This window comes from Aulostomus chinensis, chromosome 21 (assembly GCF_037954235.1).
Source record: "Aulostomus chinensis isolate RoL2024-O1b breed Wild chromosome 21, RoL_Achi_v1.0, whole genome shotgun sequence".
NCBI classification, from domain to species: domain Eukaryota; kingdom Metazoa; phylum Chordata; class Actinopteri; order Syngnathiformes; family Aulostomidae; genus Aulostomus; species Aulostomus chinensis.
The window spans coordinates 7,674,488-7,688,797 of NC_141340.1; the positions used below are offsets into that span (position 1 = coordinate 7,674,488).

At 41.9% G+C, this 14,310-nt stretch overlaps 1 protein-coding gene and 1 long non-coding RNA gene across 5 annotated transcripts in view; one reads left to right on the top strand and one right to left on the bottom strand.

Moving 5' to 3' along the window:
* LOC147241531 (uncharacterized) overlaps positions 1–14,310 on the top strand; it is a 32,406-nt gene that overhangs the window by 14,249 nt on the left and 3,847 nt on the right. Inside the window, exon 4 of one of the 4 annotated variants that reach the window (XR_015110814.1) lies at positions 2,958–3,584. The exons of 1 other annotated variant lie outside the window; for it this stretch is intronic. This is a non-coding gene — a long non-coding RNA (uncharacterized LOC147241531). Of the gene's footprint in view, positions 1–2,957; positions 6,060–14,310 lie in introns of those variants that run through there. 2 more of the 4 variants (XR_015110815.1, XR_015110813.1) reach the window with 2 other exon arrangements.
* On the bottom strand, positions 6,800–11,622 carry en2a (engrailed homeobox 2a). The gene is made up of 2 exons (XM_086190782.1): positions 10,765–11,622; positions 6,800–9,275 (listed from the first exon to the last, which is right to left on the bottom strand). Exons 1-2 carry the CDS (start codon positions 11,252–11,254, stop codon positions 8,959–8,961), a joined length of 807 nt encoding a protein of 268 aa, XP_086046908.1. The 5' UTR covers positions 11,255–11,622; the 3' UTR covers positions 6,800–8,958.

Sequence of the window (14,310 nt, forward strand, 5' to 3'; positions counted from 1 at the left end):
GGACCAGATGGTGAGGGGCACGGAAGCGCCTCTTTTGTCCAGGCGCCCCTGTGAAAAGGGTCTGTCCTCCCTAATGTAATCAGTGCCACCGGAAGGGTCCATTTTGGGCTGTGAAAGAAGACAATCGGGTATGGACACGTCTAGATTACAGAATCGCAGAGTTCATCTTCCTGCCCTGCAACACCCTCCATCTCCCCCCCGGCATGGAAGATCCTCATCTTTGATCAGTGGAGGGTGGAGGTGCTGATCCGACCTCACGAGGGCCAAAGGCCACCCCCACCCTACCCTGTTTACTGTGCACTTGGCTACTGTTGACCCCTCCTTCCGGAAGGAACCAGGGGGTTGTAGGTTTGGGCATGAGGGGGGTTTTGGGGTGCGATGACCTGTCTAGACACCGCTGCTTGTTGCCCTGGTGTTGCCAAGGGGACCTAATGAACTTTGACCTCAAACGTAGTTGGTTAGGATCCACTTTGGTCATCTTTTTTAATGTTCAGAGTTTGTGGGGGGGTGTGGGGATATGAAGTGGGGGTATGGATGTGACCCACATAATACACAACCTGCTTTCAGGCAACACAAGCAACATGTCCTCCTTTGATTTGACACTTAGTTAGATTACAGGTCAATGAGACGGTTGTGGAGGATCCAGAAACACCCTGCTGACTGATGCTGTTCATTCCTGGAGGGAAATTTAATTTTTTTTAAATGTATTTATTTTTTTTGTTTCTGTCACAGTCTCAGGAAGTTATGCTATTTTTAAATTTCATAATTTAAGATTTTAATTTCCTTTTTTGGGTGGACATTTTCCTCGTGAAAAGTAAGTAATTTTTCAGTTTTGTTTTAAGTAAATTTACCTACGACGAATGCATATGTCTGTGTTTGAGTCAGGATGTTTCACAGTGGGAAGCTACTCTATGTTGACAGTTGTGCATCTCGCCAATAAGTTCCATTGTATTTCATCTTAATTTTAATTAAATTCATATAGCACTACTTTTCTGTTGAACCGTATTTAAACACAGCATGTACAGATAGAATTAACTTAAAAGAGGATAAAAATGTGAGTGGTTCTCCAGAAAAGTTAACATTATACACTACACTAATAATGTGCCATAGTTTTAATTATAATATAATGATATTGGGGATTTTTGGATATTTTGGGTATAAACTGCTAATTTGAGATGTTTTTTGCAAATGAAATAGCAAAGGGTTTTCTTTTTTTCCTGTTGAAATTGTTAAATTAGCCTAAGTTGTATGTTTATTGTGTAATGACGTGTCACATTGTACTCACAGTGGTATCGTTACACTCCATATCATCATCATACTTCTTCCGTTAACTATATTCTTGACAGTTTTGGCCTCAAACACAATTTAGCCTAATGTGCTTTGATGCTGAGGCTATTCCTCAGGAGTGAGTACAGCGATACCGCCATCATGGCCGTCGCTACCGACCCCGCCCTCTCGCCTGCCACTCAGGAACAGTTAAAATGGCAGCATGCAGTACAAAAAAAAAAGAAAAAGAAAATGAGTGAGAGGGAGAAAGAGGGAGAGAGACGCCCACCACTGCGAGCTAGGGCACGGTTGACTGCGCCATAGCTCGCCTTGTATGCCAACTCAAACTGAGATGATTATTATTATTTTTTGTGTGTGTACAGACGTCTGGAAATGAAGTCCGGACAGGTAGAAGGTTCTAGCATCAGTTTAAGATTTGCTCTTTTTTCATGGGCTATGTATTTGTAATACATGAATAACACTTTCAAACCAAAATTCGCCCAAATGTAGATCCTGAATTTGTTTTACGCTGCAAAAAAAAAACTAGTCTCACAAGCATATTTGTCAAATATTCTTCCTGAATATCTCCTTCCACTTAATTTAAGATGGAATCACTCAACAAGAGGCACCGCAGTAAGATAACAACTGGTTTTTAACGATTGTTCTAGTTTAATTCAAGAGGACTTCACAATTAAATTAGCCTTAGTGCATTGACAGGATCGCTTTCCTTGGGAAAAGAACAATAATCTACCAGCAGCGAGCAAAACCTACTTGAGAAAACAGATTAAGGGGCCCGTTTTTATGACAATCTTACAGAGATTTAACTTGTGAGGTGATTATGTCGTATATTAAGTGCAATTAGGTTTATTCGACTAGAAATTGGATAAATATACCCGACTGGACACTGGTTTCTGCAGTGTTTTTGAATGTCCGCTCAAACAGCATCAGCCAAATTCCTGCTCTGCCATTTTTGTAGTTCAAAATACAGTCAGATTGAGAACATTTATGCTAAAGTCTTCTCTTTTGGGACTCCATGTGACCTTTTCTGCGATATAATTAAACGTGCTAACGTTTCTGAACTCTTCACCCATGTGTTTGGTGAACTGCCATTTTTTTCCCCCCTCCAAATAATCGTTTTCAATTTAGCATGATGGGAGTTTATCTTAGTGATGTAAAAACGATCCCCATCATGCTGTATATGTTCCTCAGTGATATTATTGGTCTGGTCCAGGTCGGCAGTATTTGCCTTTGTAATATTTTTATTCTGAAGTGGTGCAGTACAATACATTTCAGTGACTGTATTCATTTTTAATGTAGAAAGAAGAAAGTGCTGTGATCAGTGATGATTGGAAGCCTTTGTTCTTGGTGAGAAGCTCCATGTGTGCGCTTATTATGTCATCTAAAGAGAACCAATTAGAAGCTGTACACTACACCAGCCCAGTGCTGTTTCAATGACCCAATTAAATAACCCACAGAGAAGAGATGTGTGTGTTAACTCTCCATAGGAATTACACTCACAGTCGTTTAATTGCAGGTGTGACTTCAGAACAACTCTATTGTAGGGCATTGCACTTTCAGTTTGGAGAATTTGAAGGAAACTGTCCAAATCTATTCTTAGGGCCTACCTACTCTCACTAGATGACATGTAGTTATTGGCTCTGGGTGTGAATATGTTTGTTTCCCCTCCACAGTGCAGCAGGGTGGTGGTGGTGGTGGCAGCAGCAGCGGCGGCGGCGGCCTAGGAGGAAGATGTCATGCTAAGGATGGGTTTTTGGTGATGATGTTGCTGCTGTTGCTGCAGCATGGAGCTCTCACTTTGTGCCTCTGTCAGCTATGATGCGTAACTGCAAAGTGAGTGACAGGCCGGTCCCCCCCGGGGAGACCAGGGGGTCTGAGGTGAGTCAGATGTATCCATGACCCTGTCTAGCTGTGTGTCAGCAAACAACACAAACTCTGCAAAGAAAGACCAGAACATAGCATGACTGTGTGTTGTACATTTTAATTTAGTCCGTAGAAGAATTTGTCAATTATTTCCGAGAACATGCAGACATATTTTGTCGGAGGGATTTTTTTTTTCTTCAGTTCTTTTCATTGAATAGACTCCCTCAACGTATTGATTCTGAAGTCGTAGCGCAGCACATCACATTACAACTGGATGTCTTTGCTTACGTCTGTCCTACTGAATGTTTTATTCGAGGATTTGTGAGTTTTAAGAGCCTTTTCGGACCATGTAATGCGCTGAACTTAACCCTAAAGTCAAGAACAAAATAAAATGCCTAATCTGAGGTTTGGACTTTGAAAGAATCTGTCAACACAAAGTAAGTGAGCTTGTGAATGTGTTTGCTTTTTTTTAAATTGAGCTGAAATTTTTTGCTCACATTTTAAAATGCAAAGCTTTTAGAGCAGGAGAAGTAAAGAACTACAATGATTCTAAAATTAATTACTCAGAGAAACACTTTATTAATATTCATTCTACTATACTGTATGTAGCCACACAGGACCACTTGAGGGTGGTTGAAGTTTGCAGGTAGTGGAAAATAAAAAGATCAGAAACTTCACATCTGCGTTTGTATAGTATGTCCAAACTTTCACTTGACGCCAAATAAGAAAATTATTGGAAGATTTTGTGCAACTTAAACATTCTTGGGGAAATGAGACATGAAGATTTGCTGCCCAAGTGGGTTCCATCATGTTAAAACAGGTGGTTGATTCATCACTGCATCAACATGAAGGAATCATGGTTCCAATATTTTTTTTGTCATTTTATAAGCAATAAAGCTCAACTTTTCATGTTTCAGCTTCTAAACGGAGCGTTTGCTGCTCCCCCCCCCCCCATGGAAATGGTAGTTAGCATTTAATAAATGGTTCCTATGATTTAGTCATAAGCACATCAGTTGTATTTTTTTGAACAACCTCAACTCCTCATCCGCCAACAGACAAACTAGGTTATGATGTATAATGTTTACATTGACGATACGCGTGAAGGCGAACAGGTCAGTATCTGAGTCAAGTATTTTCTGTATCATGTGATGTTACCACCAAATTTGACAGTGACGATAATTAGGGCAAAGCATGAACATTAAATTTATAATGGAACAAAACTTTGTCGTGTTTTTGTTTTATTGTAGTATCCCACTTGCCGGACAGTACAAATATGAGCTGAAAATTCTTCCTCTGGTGTGTTGGTGTGACGCGCATGTCTTTGTTCGGTGTAACAGGAAGCTGTTTTGAGCTGAGCCCAATCACGCTGTCACGAGCTCGTCGTGGAATGGAGGTTCAACTGAAATTAACTGAGCTGAACCTAATCTAGCTTTGTATTTTCTTCATTACTGCAACTTTGAGTGAAGTTGGTCAAACCACTCGATTAAACGCATGTTTGAATTCAAGGAACCATCCCAGACATGGTAGCTACATGGATGGGGGGGGGGGGGGCGCAGTACATGGTTCTCTCCTCTAAGAAAGTCCGTTAAGTGAACAAAAAGAATCTTTATTGGAAAAAAAGTGTTGAATCTTCAAGGGGTCACTCAAACACGGTGTGTGAAATGAGAGTTGCCTGGGTGTGACTTTTCCAGAAAGCATCCGCTCGCTATTGTCTGCCCAGTCAACCTCTGCAGGCACCAGTGCCCCGACTTCCATACATGAGAGATCAAGGGTTACCAAGGTGCTTCGGAGAAAGGAGGGCTCAATGTGAGCGGGGACAAACCAGGCCACAAAATACTAATTTCCTTTGCATGTTAGGTGCCCTGGTGAGGCTTCAGACGGGGGTCACTCACACTGCCCCTGGGGTTGAAGGGCTTTTTCTTTTCCTTTTTTTTTTTTTCCTCACTCCATCGTTGTTCTTAATGAAAACTTTTTGCTTTGCCTTTTATGCTGCTTGTACAGTATCTGCTTTGATTTTTTTTTTTTTTTTTTTTTTTTTTTTACTCCAAAAGAAAAGTTTCTTCAGTCTCTGGCTGTTTATCCGGTGCCAGACAGAGGCACCTCTCATGTAGAAAGGTAAAAAAGTAGTTCTGTCCACCTCTCATTCGTGCCAAAAAGTTCAGCCACTGAGCCACGGCATTAACTTGTATTCTAACAAGATTAAAATATATTCGTCCTGGGGATTAGCATAGTTAGGTGTCCTTTTACCTCTTTTTTTTCCTGCACTGGTGCGGTGACAGTGGGCTTTGATCTGTGTTGCGAGGCAAGAGTCCTGGCTTGGGCCTAACCATTCGAGTGCCAAGTGTGAAATTGGCCTGATGTCATCCCCATTCTTCACCTTTTACATCTTTCACCACTTTAATTATGTTTCCGCCACAAAGCGCAGGCACCTCTGAGCAGATTCCTCTCTTGGCTGTAGGAAGCGTTTAGAAACTGTGGGTAAATGACACAGTAGGGGACGAGGAGGATGGTAGGAGAGGTCATAGCCGGATGGGGCCTTTTTTTTCTTCTTCTTCTTCGTCTTTTTTTTGTGGTGGTGGTGGACATCGCTAGTTTCTCGTCGTAGCCTTGTGTTTCACTGCCGATTGTTAGGAGGACTGCAGAAAACAGCACATTTCCGTTTGTGCTGATGATTTTAATGCCACTTGAGGTCACTTGACCACCTGAAGCTCACTTCTAGACACAGATAACACACACACACACACACACACACACACACATCACTTCTCTCCTTTTTTATCCAAGAGAATATGCAGCTTTTTCGCCATTGTTCATGTTTTGGTGTCCCGAGCTGAACTTGAGGAACGCTTCTGTGTCTGTGAATATTTTGATGAAGGGATCCTATTGACGCGCTGAATGAGAAACCAAAACAACAGGCTTGCTCGAGTGTACCGGCGGATAAGTGCATGCGAGGAAGAACAGAAATGAATGTGCAGAGGAAAGGGGGGGGGGGGTTGTGGAGGGAGGGAGGGCTAGAGGGGTATGTGTGTGTGTGTGTGTGTGTGTGTGTGCATGCAGGGCAGGAATAAAATAAACCCAAGTGATAGTAAGATGTGTGAGTGAGAGAGAGAGAGAGAGAGAGAGAAGGGGAAGAGTAGTGAAAAAGCTGTGTGTGGAGAATGGGTTACTGGGGTGGGTTGGGGGGGCAGTGGGAGGGGGAAACCAGCCACCTGCAGCCATGACAGGCTTTGACCTTCGTCTCTCTCTCTCTCTCTCTCTCTTTTTCTTTCTTTCACCCCCTTCCTCCCTCTCCTTTTCGACTCCCATTGCTGGGGAGAAGCGCAGCCTCTTTTCAGCAGCAGCAGCAAGGAAGACTGGTGGCCGTGGTGAAGACTGTACTGGGAGCAGCCTCTCTCTCTCTCTCTCCCTCTCTCTCTCTCTCCCTCTCTCTGCCTCTCTGCCATAGTGTACAAAGACTAGTGGCACAAGTATGAAAATGCAGATATGTGGAGGAAACATGGCTGGAGATTGTTCAAGGCTTTTCCTTGACATGTTTTTAATCTTCAATCCCATGAATGTGATCCTCCTGGAGCCACCCTGGACGAGTGGGTGTCTTCCTATCAGGGGAAGGATTAACATGCTATTCAATGTTTGTGATTTCAACATCTGGCAACATTTATATAAGAAAAATGTATTGTATGCATTTCTCTCTTCTTTTAGAATTTGAGCTACTTTTGTATTCTAAATTGTAAAGCTCAGCATTTATGTGAATGTGGTCATATTGGAACATTTTTTTTCCCTTTATTTATATATACATATAAAAAAATCAGGGGCTTTTTTTTTGTATAATCTTCAAGGTTTATTTACTCTTCTTTTGCAATTTTCAGGAGGCAGTTAATTACACAATTAATACATGATACAAATTATGTACATTTATACCAAAGAATACTTCCCAACATAAAATAAAAAATAGCATTGTATTCTACAACTCTGTGCTGTAATTTTATTTAAACATGTTCATATATAGATAGATATACGCTGATGAGTAAATTCATAATGTCGTACCAGCAGTGTTCATCATAAAGGCATTAAACTTGAATAGTCTGCATTTGAAGTAATACTGCTTCTCTGATTATTCGGCACAGTTCTGTTTCATAAAAAGTTCACCACTTGAACTTTTAAGGCAAAGTGTGTTTTTCTTGTTTGGTGGATTTTTTTTTTTTTTTTTTTTAATTCACACACACTTTTTGCAGATACACAACAAAAACACTTTGAAAGGCAAAAAAGTCCACAATTTGGTATGGATACAGTCTAAAACTTAGCTCGGTCATACTTTTTCCGCTGATAAAGACCAAAGTTTCTAAACACAGTTTGCCCAAGTACAACAAATTGCAGCTTTCATGCAAAGGCCCCATAGACTATTTTTCATTCACGTAAACCAAAAAGAAAAACAAAAAAAAGTTATTGCAAGATAAACAAGCAGTGTAAACACCTCAGATATCTACTCTAAAGCAACACTGGTCATTGGATAGATTTCTTTTTTTTTTTCTCAATATAATCTATATAAATACACATATGAAGTCCTTTCAACAACTATAAGAGATTTCCAACATTTGTAATACAGTCACTGACGGTTTTGCCTTCTTTAATGATAAATGGATATGTAATAAAAAGATGTATATAGAGGACGATTTTGAACAAGAAAACATCCAATAACCTGCATTTATACTCAGAATTGTTCTCATTGTCTTTATGCTACAGAGTTGTTTCTGTGACTTTTATATAGGCAGCTTTACAGCCTCCAAATCATTTAGTTACAAAAAAAAGATTGATATTGCTATTTAAAAACTATAAGAGCTGCACTGATGCATTGGTAGAATGAAGGGAACACGCAGAAATAGCAATTTGAGAGGCTATAAGACGAGCACATACATTGGAGCAGGGCCTATAGCTTTGTATTGTTTTGTTTTTTAGATGTTAGAAAAGAATCGCTACCTCCTTCAATCACCTTTTTAAAAAAAAAGTATCAAAATTCAATATTGGGCCAATTATATCTGCCACTCAAAAGAGAGAGAGAGAGAGAGAGAGAAAAGAAAAAAATTGTCCATTTTTACATCCAAAACAAAACAAAACAAAACAAAACAAAAAAAAACAAGCATGGAAATAAAAACTCCTGTTAGCATTTATTTAAAATTCACAGTAGCCTTGATGCAGCAGAAAAATATTCTTTGGACTTAAGTTGGTTTACTGGCAAGATTTTTCAAATGACGACAATCATGGATAGTAGCAGTATAGAAAATGTAAGCATTTGTACCTCCTGGTGGGTGGTGGGGGTTTGGAGGGGAGGAGGGAGGGGGGGCAAGAACAACAAACAATGAAAACTTTATACAACATCTTTTCTAGACGTGATATTGCAGAAATATCTGTAATATTTTTTAAAACAATTTATGCTGGTATACTCTATACACTGGCCCTTTATTCGATGGGATTATTGCATTGTAGGCTTGATTAAACCTCATAGAACGAAAATCACTAGAATATTCCTATAGAGACCTATGATATCATTAAATATTCCTGATGGGACTCAATTAGCCCAGTGACCTTCTTTTTAATATGAATTTGTAGTAGTATTTCTGGTGATAGGACCCATGTTGAGTAGTGATAGAAGTATTTCTGGCGTTTTTTTTTAATTATTATTAAATATTCCTGTATTTTTACTGTGATATATCTGTGACAGTCGTAATCATAGGATCACTATAGGTCGGTTTGTTGTTGTTTTTTTGTTTTTGTTTTTTTTCTCTCGTCAGGAGGAGGAAGATGCTTCTCTGGGAATCAATCGCTGTCTGATTTCTCGTCTTTCGTGACGGTGGCGTGATTGTAAAGTCCCTGTGCCATCAGGTGCAAGGCCAGAGAGTTTTTAGTGCCGCTGGCTTTCTTGATTTTGGCCCTCTTGTTCTGAAACCAGATCTTAATCTGGGACTCGTTCAAGCCCAGCTCCTGGGCCAGGTTCTGCCGCCTCTGCTCGGTCAGGTACCGGTTGGTCTGAAACTCTGATTTCAGTCTTTGCAGCTGCTCTGCTGTGAAGGCCGTCCGTGGTCGCTTGTCCTCTTTGCTGGTCGTTTTCTTCTTTGGTTTGCGGGATCTGGGCCCTGCAGGGGGGGGCAATGGATGCATACGTGATTCATAACATGACCATGAATGTGGGTCAAACAAACTTTTTCTCACACAACTTAAACCGCGTGAATATTCGCTTTTTGAAGTGGCAACTATTTCGCTTCAAAATCTAGAATTTAGGAACATGAACGATTTCTAAACTGTTTTTTTGTTGGTTACTTTTATTTTTACAGCCGCAAACAAGACGTTAGTATCTTAGATGAAGATGAACAGCAAAACGAAGCTTCCTGGATGGAGAAATAAGTAGAAAAAAAGAGGAAGGAAGGCACGAAGAAGAAAAGAAGCCAACCTCCCCTCCCTCCCTCCCCTCTGAAGCTCGCTCGCTCTCTCACTCACTCACACACACACACACACACACACACACACCCCTCTGACAGCCAGTGCTGTGCAGGTGAGGGTGATACTTTTCTACGCTGCTACTTTTTCTTCCTCATTTTCTTTTCCTCTCCAGCATCTTCAGGAGCACCACGGTGACTAAACGTGAACTGAATTTCAGGTTGAAAACACTCAGCAGGCCTGACACATTTCCTCTAACCCCCCCCCCCCCCCCCAAAAAAAAAAAAAAAACACTCATGAAACAAAATCACGCAGGGCCGGAACAGTTTTTTTTTTTTTTTTTTTTTAAATAAGTCAAAAATGATGAATCAGCTTTGGTGCGTCTTGTATTTCCAGCCCACATAAATCCTGTGGAACTACAACTCGTAGTACTCCACTCTATACAGCGTCAGCTCCATAATGCATGAGAACAACTTGTACTCCACTTTTTCCTCTTTTTTTTAATGTTTTTGTTGTTTTTTTTTCCCCCTCCACGTTCACGCACAGTTATAAAAGCGTCGCTGATAACTGATAAGTTGTAACTTCCGAGTTTGGTATTTAACAGCAGGAATGAAGGGAGAGCTACGTGAGCTGAATGGATGCATAATGAATCCACCTCGACTGCTTCGCTCTTGAAGGAGACAGGAAAAAATAGAGCAAAACTGCAATGACAACTGCGCCAAATATTACTTTGCGTGCAGATTTAGTGCAAAAAAAAAAAAACAACCATGCGGCCATATCAACATAATGGCGTTTTACATATATATATCCGTTTGTATTCATAACAAGGAAATGTGCAACGAAAAAGGACATTTATGTGTCTAATAAGGAAAATGTGCGTTATCTTTCATTTGCGCTTTAATGGGACAGATATTTAGGATTAAATGTGATTTTTTTGTTGCTAGCACGAGTCTCGCTTACGTTTTCAAATGTATATTTTTGGTAAATGTGGTAACATTGTGTATTTTATTGCATATACGAAGTATCTCTAAAAACATCTCAGCGGATTCCGGCCTTTCCCCGGGTTGTGCGCGGCTCGGCTCTGCTCTGCTCCACTCGGGAGAAGTCGGTCAAAGCATCCGGGTCAGTGTTACGGGGTATTTCAGGTTACCGGGAATACTATCTAGTCAAATACACGCTGCCACCAACCTGAAGAAGGCCTGTCCGAGTATCTGGTGCAGTAAACCCAGGCGGGCCACAGCATGGGCTGCTGGGACGGGGCTGGGTTCGAGCTGGCTTGGGAACTGTCTGAGTCTGAGCTTAGGCACTGGTCTCCGCTCTCCCCGTGGGATTTCAGGGGCTCCTCTGCGGCTATGGCTGGCTTCTTGGCGCCTGTAACCGTATGTGGAGTGGAGGTCCCCTCCGTCGGCACCGTGCTCTCCACCGGCTCGGTCTGAGGCGCAGCGGGGCTGTTGTGCCTCTCCTGCGCCGCCAGGCTGCTCTCATCGTGGATGGCCCCCGCGTCTTTTCTCCGTCCAAAATCCGGCCGCAGGATGTTATCGATGAAGAAATTGGTGACCCGGTGAGGGATCTGCAGGTTCCCCGGCGCTTGTAGGAGAGGAAGGATGGCTCTGTTGGATTCATCCGCCGACTCCTGCCGCTCCACCGCGTCTCTGTTACCGCGATCATTTTCTTCCATACTGATTCACTTTCCCCCCGCTGAACGCTCTTTTAACCCCTTTATCGCTCTCTCCGCGGCAGGAAAATTCGTAAAGAAGTTCGGGGAAATAAATAAAAAAAATGTAACCAAATAAAAAAAAATTGCAGGAATAAAAATAAAAAAATAACCCCCCCCTCAAATACTAGTAAGTGCCTTGGACACCATGCAAACCCTTGCGGTAGTGTCCTCTGAGAAAAACATACTTTTCTGACATAATATTCCCTCAATCTCGCCTTGCGACCGCGAAAACACGAGCCATTTGCGCACCCGTCCAATTTATCCGGTTTGCGTGCGCGCAGCGATGCCTACAACTAAACTAAACTAAGGGTAAATAAAGAGGCTCCTAAACTGATGCTCTAATACTCTCACTCTGGAGTTTTGTTCTTATTTTCAATACGAGCCCCTTGAGTGACGTTTTCCCACCGTCCTCCCAGACACGTGCCTTGGACCAATCGGATGGGAGGAACTAGGCCACGTGACACTGACTCCAAGAGCGATCCGCGAACGCCCATCCTCGCCCCAGTAAAGGGAAAGAGTCCCGGACTCACGGAGAAAGAAGAAACCTCATTTAAACCCACCGCATGCTTCAAGATATAATTTATTTGTGTTTATGAACCTGACACTTAGGCCTATTTTTTTCAATTTGGAAACACACACACGTACATACACATACACACACGCGCGCACACAGTGTTTGAGATGATTAAAACAAAATTAAAGCATCGCTTGTCTCAGCGGGGACCCCCGGGGTTCCTGCGCTTTCAAGGCATGCAGGGATTCCCGGTTTAAAAAAAAATTTTGTCCTTACATTTTACTGCACTATAAGAGCTGACAGAAGTAACACGTTTAACTCTCAAAATTAGAGCAGTTTCAGCCCTCGCGTGTGGCTGCAAAAAAAAAAAAAAAAGAAAAGAGAAATTCCTTAAAAAACGGAATTCAATTAGCTAATTGGGGTCTATTTTCTAGATTAAAGTCTCGGAGTCAGTGCGCGGAGTAACTAGCGCAGTGCTACTCCTGAAAGCATGGTGGTTTGTGGGCGATATCTCCCGGATATCTGTGGTAGAGGTCATCGGAACGCTCGTGAGGTCAACGGATTCAAGGTCTGCTCGTGCTGGTGAAGGTTAACTGAAGGAAGAGGGGAAAACGCGGCGTTTCCACGCGTTTAAATGGGCAGATTTTCATTTTAACTCGTGGAATTTCTACCGAAAAGAGAAAAAATAAACAACAACAAAATCGATCACTCTTAGCAAAAGGCTTTGGTTTATTTCCGTTTTGTTTGTTGTTGTTGCAGCAGGAGCATCCTCTCACGTGCCACCTTTATAATAATTAGCAACAACCACAAAAAAACCTAAAATATGAAAATCGGTGAGTTTGTCTTGTCTGTTCTCAAACACGCACAGATGTGTATGTGTGTGTGTGTGTGTGCGCGCGCGCGTGTGTAATCTCACGTTGGCCTGTGGTGACGCTGCGGTCGAGGAAGAACTGGGTCCGTATCCCTTTAAAAAGAAAATCAGTGATGCAAACAAACTGTTTTGTGCGCCGGTGCTCGGGATACCGAGTCGCGCCAAAGACAAAACTTCGAGTAACTTTGCTGACCAGCACTGGAAGTTTGCGTCTGTCGTCCCGGGGCAGCGGGGAGGGCTCGGCTCGTCCTCCACGGCAGTGTGGATGCGAGTTTCCCGGGTAGAAGCGCGCATCGAGGAGGGATCACAGGAGCGAGAGTGAGTGAGGAGCTTTGCGCAATTTAGACTCCTGCAATTTTTTTTCCCTACAAATTATTAGTGCAAATTGCGTTCTGTGGAGCTTTGATACTTTACTGGGATGTGTTATTTAATTTCCCCTCTTTTTTTCCCCTGCCTCTTACTTCTACAGTTGTGCTTCCAGAGCTGTTAAAGTGTGTTTGTGGAGCAGCTCCCTGTCATTCAGAAACTACCGTTTTGATTTATTTGAGTCAAACTACAGTCCGACAACCATCTTTGACTTTTAAACACTTGTTTGCAAGCCTTCTGGAAATCAATTAAGTGAATCCTGTGTGTGTGTGTGTGTGTGTGTGTGTGTGTGTGTGTGTGTGTGTGTGTGTGTGTGTGTTGAATACACACCTTTTAAACTGACTTTAAAACTAATAATCATAAATTAAAAAGTACATTCACATGTTTAAAGTTGCTCACGTTGGGTGAGAAAGTTGTGTTGTTTTTTGGGGGGAGTGAAACATGTAATTAGACAGGCCACTCTCCTCATGCTGCGATTGTTTTCTCGCTTGTGAGGAGGAGGGTGGTGGTGGTGGTGGTGCTGGTTGGGGGGTGGAGGGCCTCAGATTAATGTTGAGCGCTAAATAAGCAGCAGACAATGGAGGCACAGACAGGCCGCTACCGCCTGGGCTTGGCCTCTAACCTCGCTGCAAAAACAGGGCACGTCTGGAGGAAATGACACCGGTTCAGCCTCTGAATAATCATAAGAGAACACTTCCAAGAAAAAAAAAGAACCAAAAAGGAAAAGGAAAAAAATACATATACATTTCAAATCAGTCTGTCCCAGAGCTTCTTTTTTTGGGTGTGAAGAAACTGACTTGTTTTACAGCTTTTCTAACTCAAATCGTGATTTTACGCATCTCAGCCTGCTGCTCATTTCTAAGCAGGAAATCTCCAGTTTAAGACTTCAAACTGATGGATTTTCATGTATTTTCTTTTCCAGTGACGCTTTTAATCCCGCTTGGATTCATTTTTCTTTACTTGGAGCGTCCTGCTAATAATTCCAGTGTTTCTGTTTGTAGATGGATATTCTCTCCTCAGCTGGTCGTCCTGGTGGTTTGGACGATTGTGAATCTTTCAGTTAATATCTTTTTTTGTTTGTGGATATTTTCAGTGACATTTGACACCATAAACTCGCGATGCAATCAATGGTACAGTTTTTTTTTTCCCCTCACATTTTGCCTCTTTAATATCACCTTTCTTGACCAGATTTTCCATTAAAAAAAAAGAATTAATTCTTTAAAAGGAACTTATTCCTTAAAAAATAAAAAAGCGTTTTCTCTAAGA

Excerpts from the sequence above, each read along its gene's own strand:
- en2a (XM_086190782.1), bottom strand. The coding sequence starts at position 11,254 with ATGGAAGAAAATGATCGCGGTAACAGAGACGCGGTGGAGCGGCAGGAG. Across the intron at positions 9,276-10,764 it reads CTCGGACAGGCCTTCTTCAG|GGCCCAGATCCCGCAAACCA; the intron begins GTTGGTGGCAGC and ends CCCCCCCTGCAG.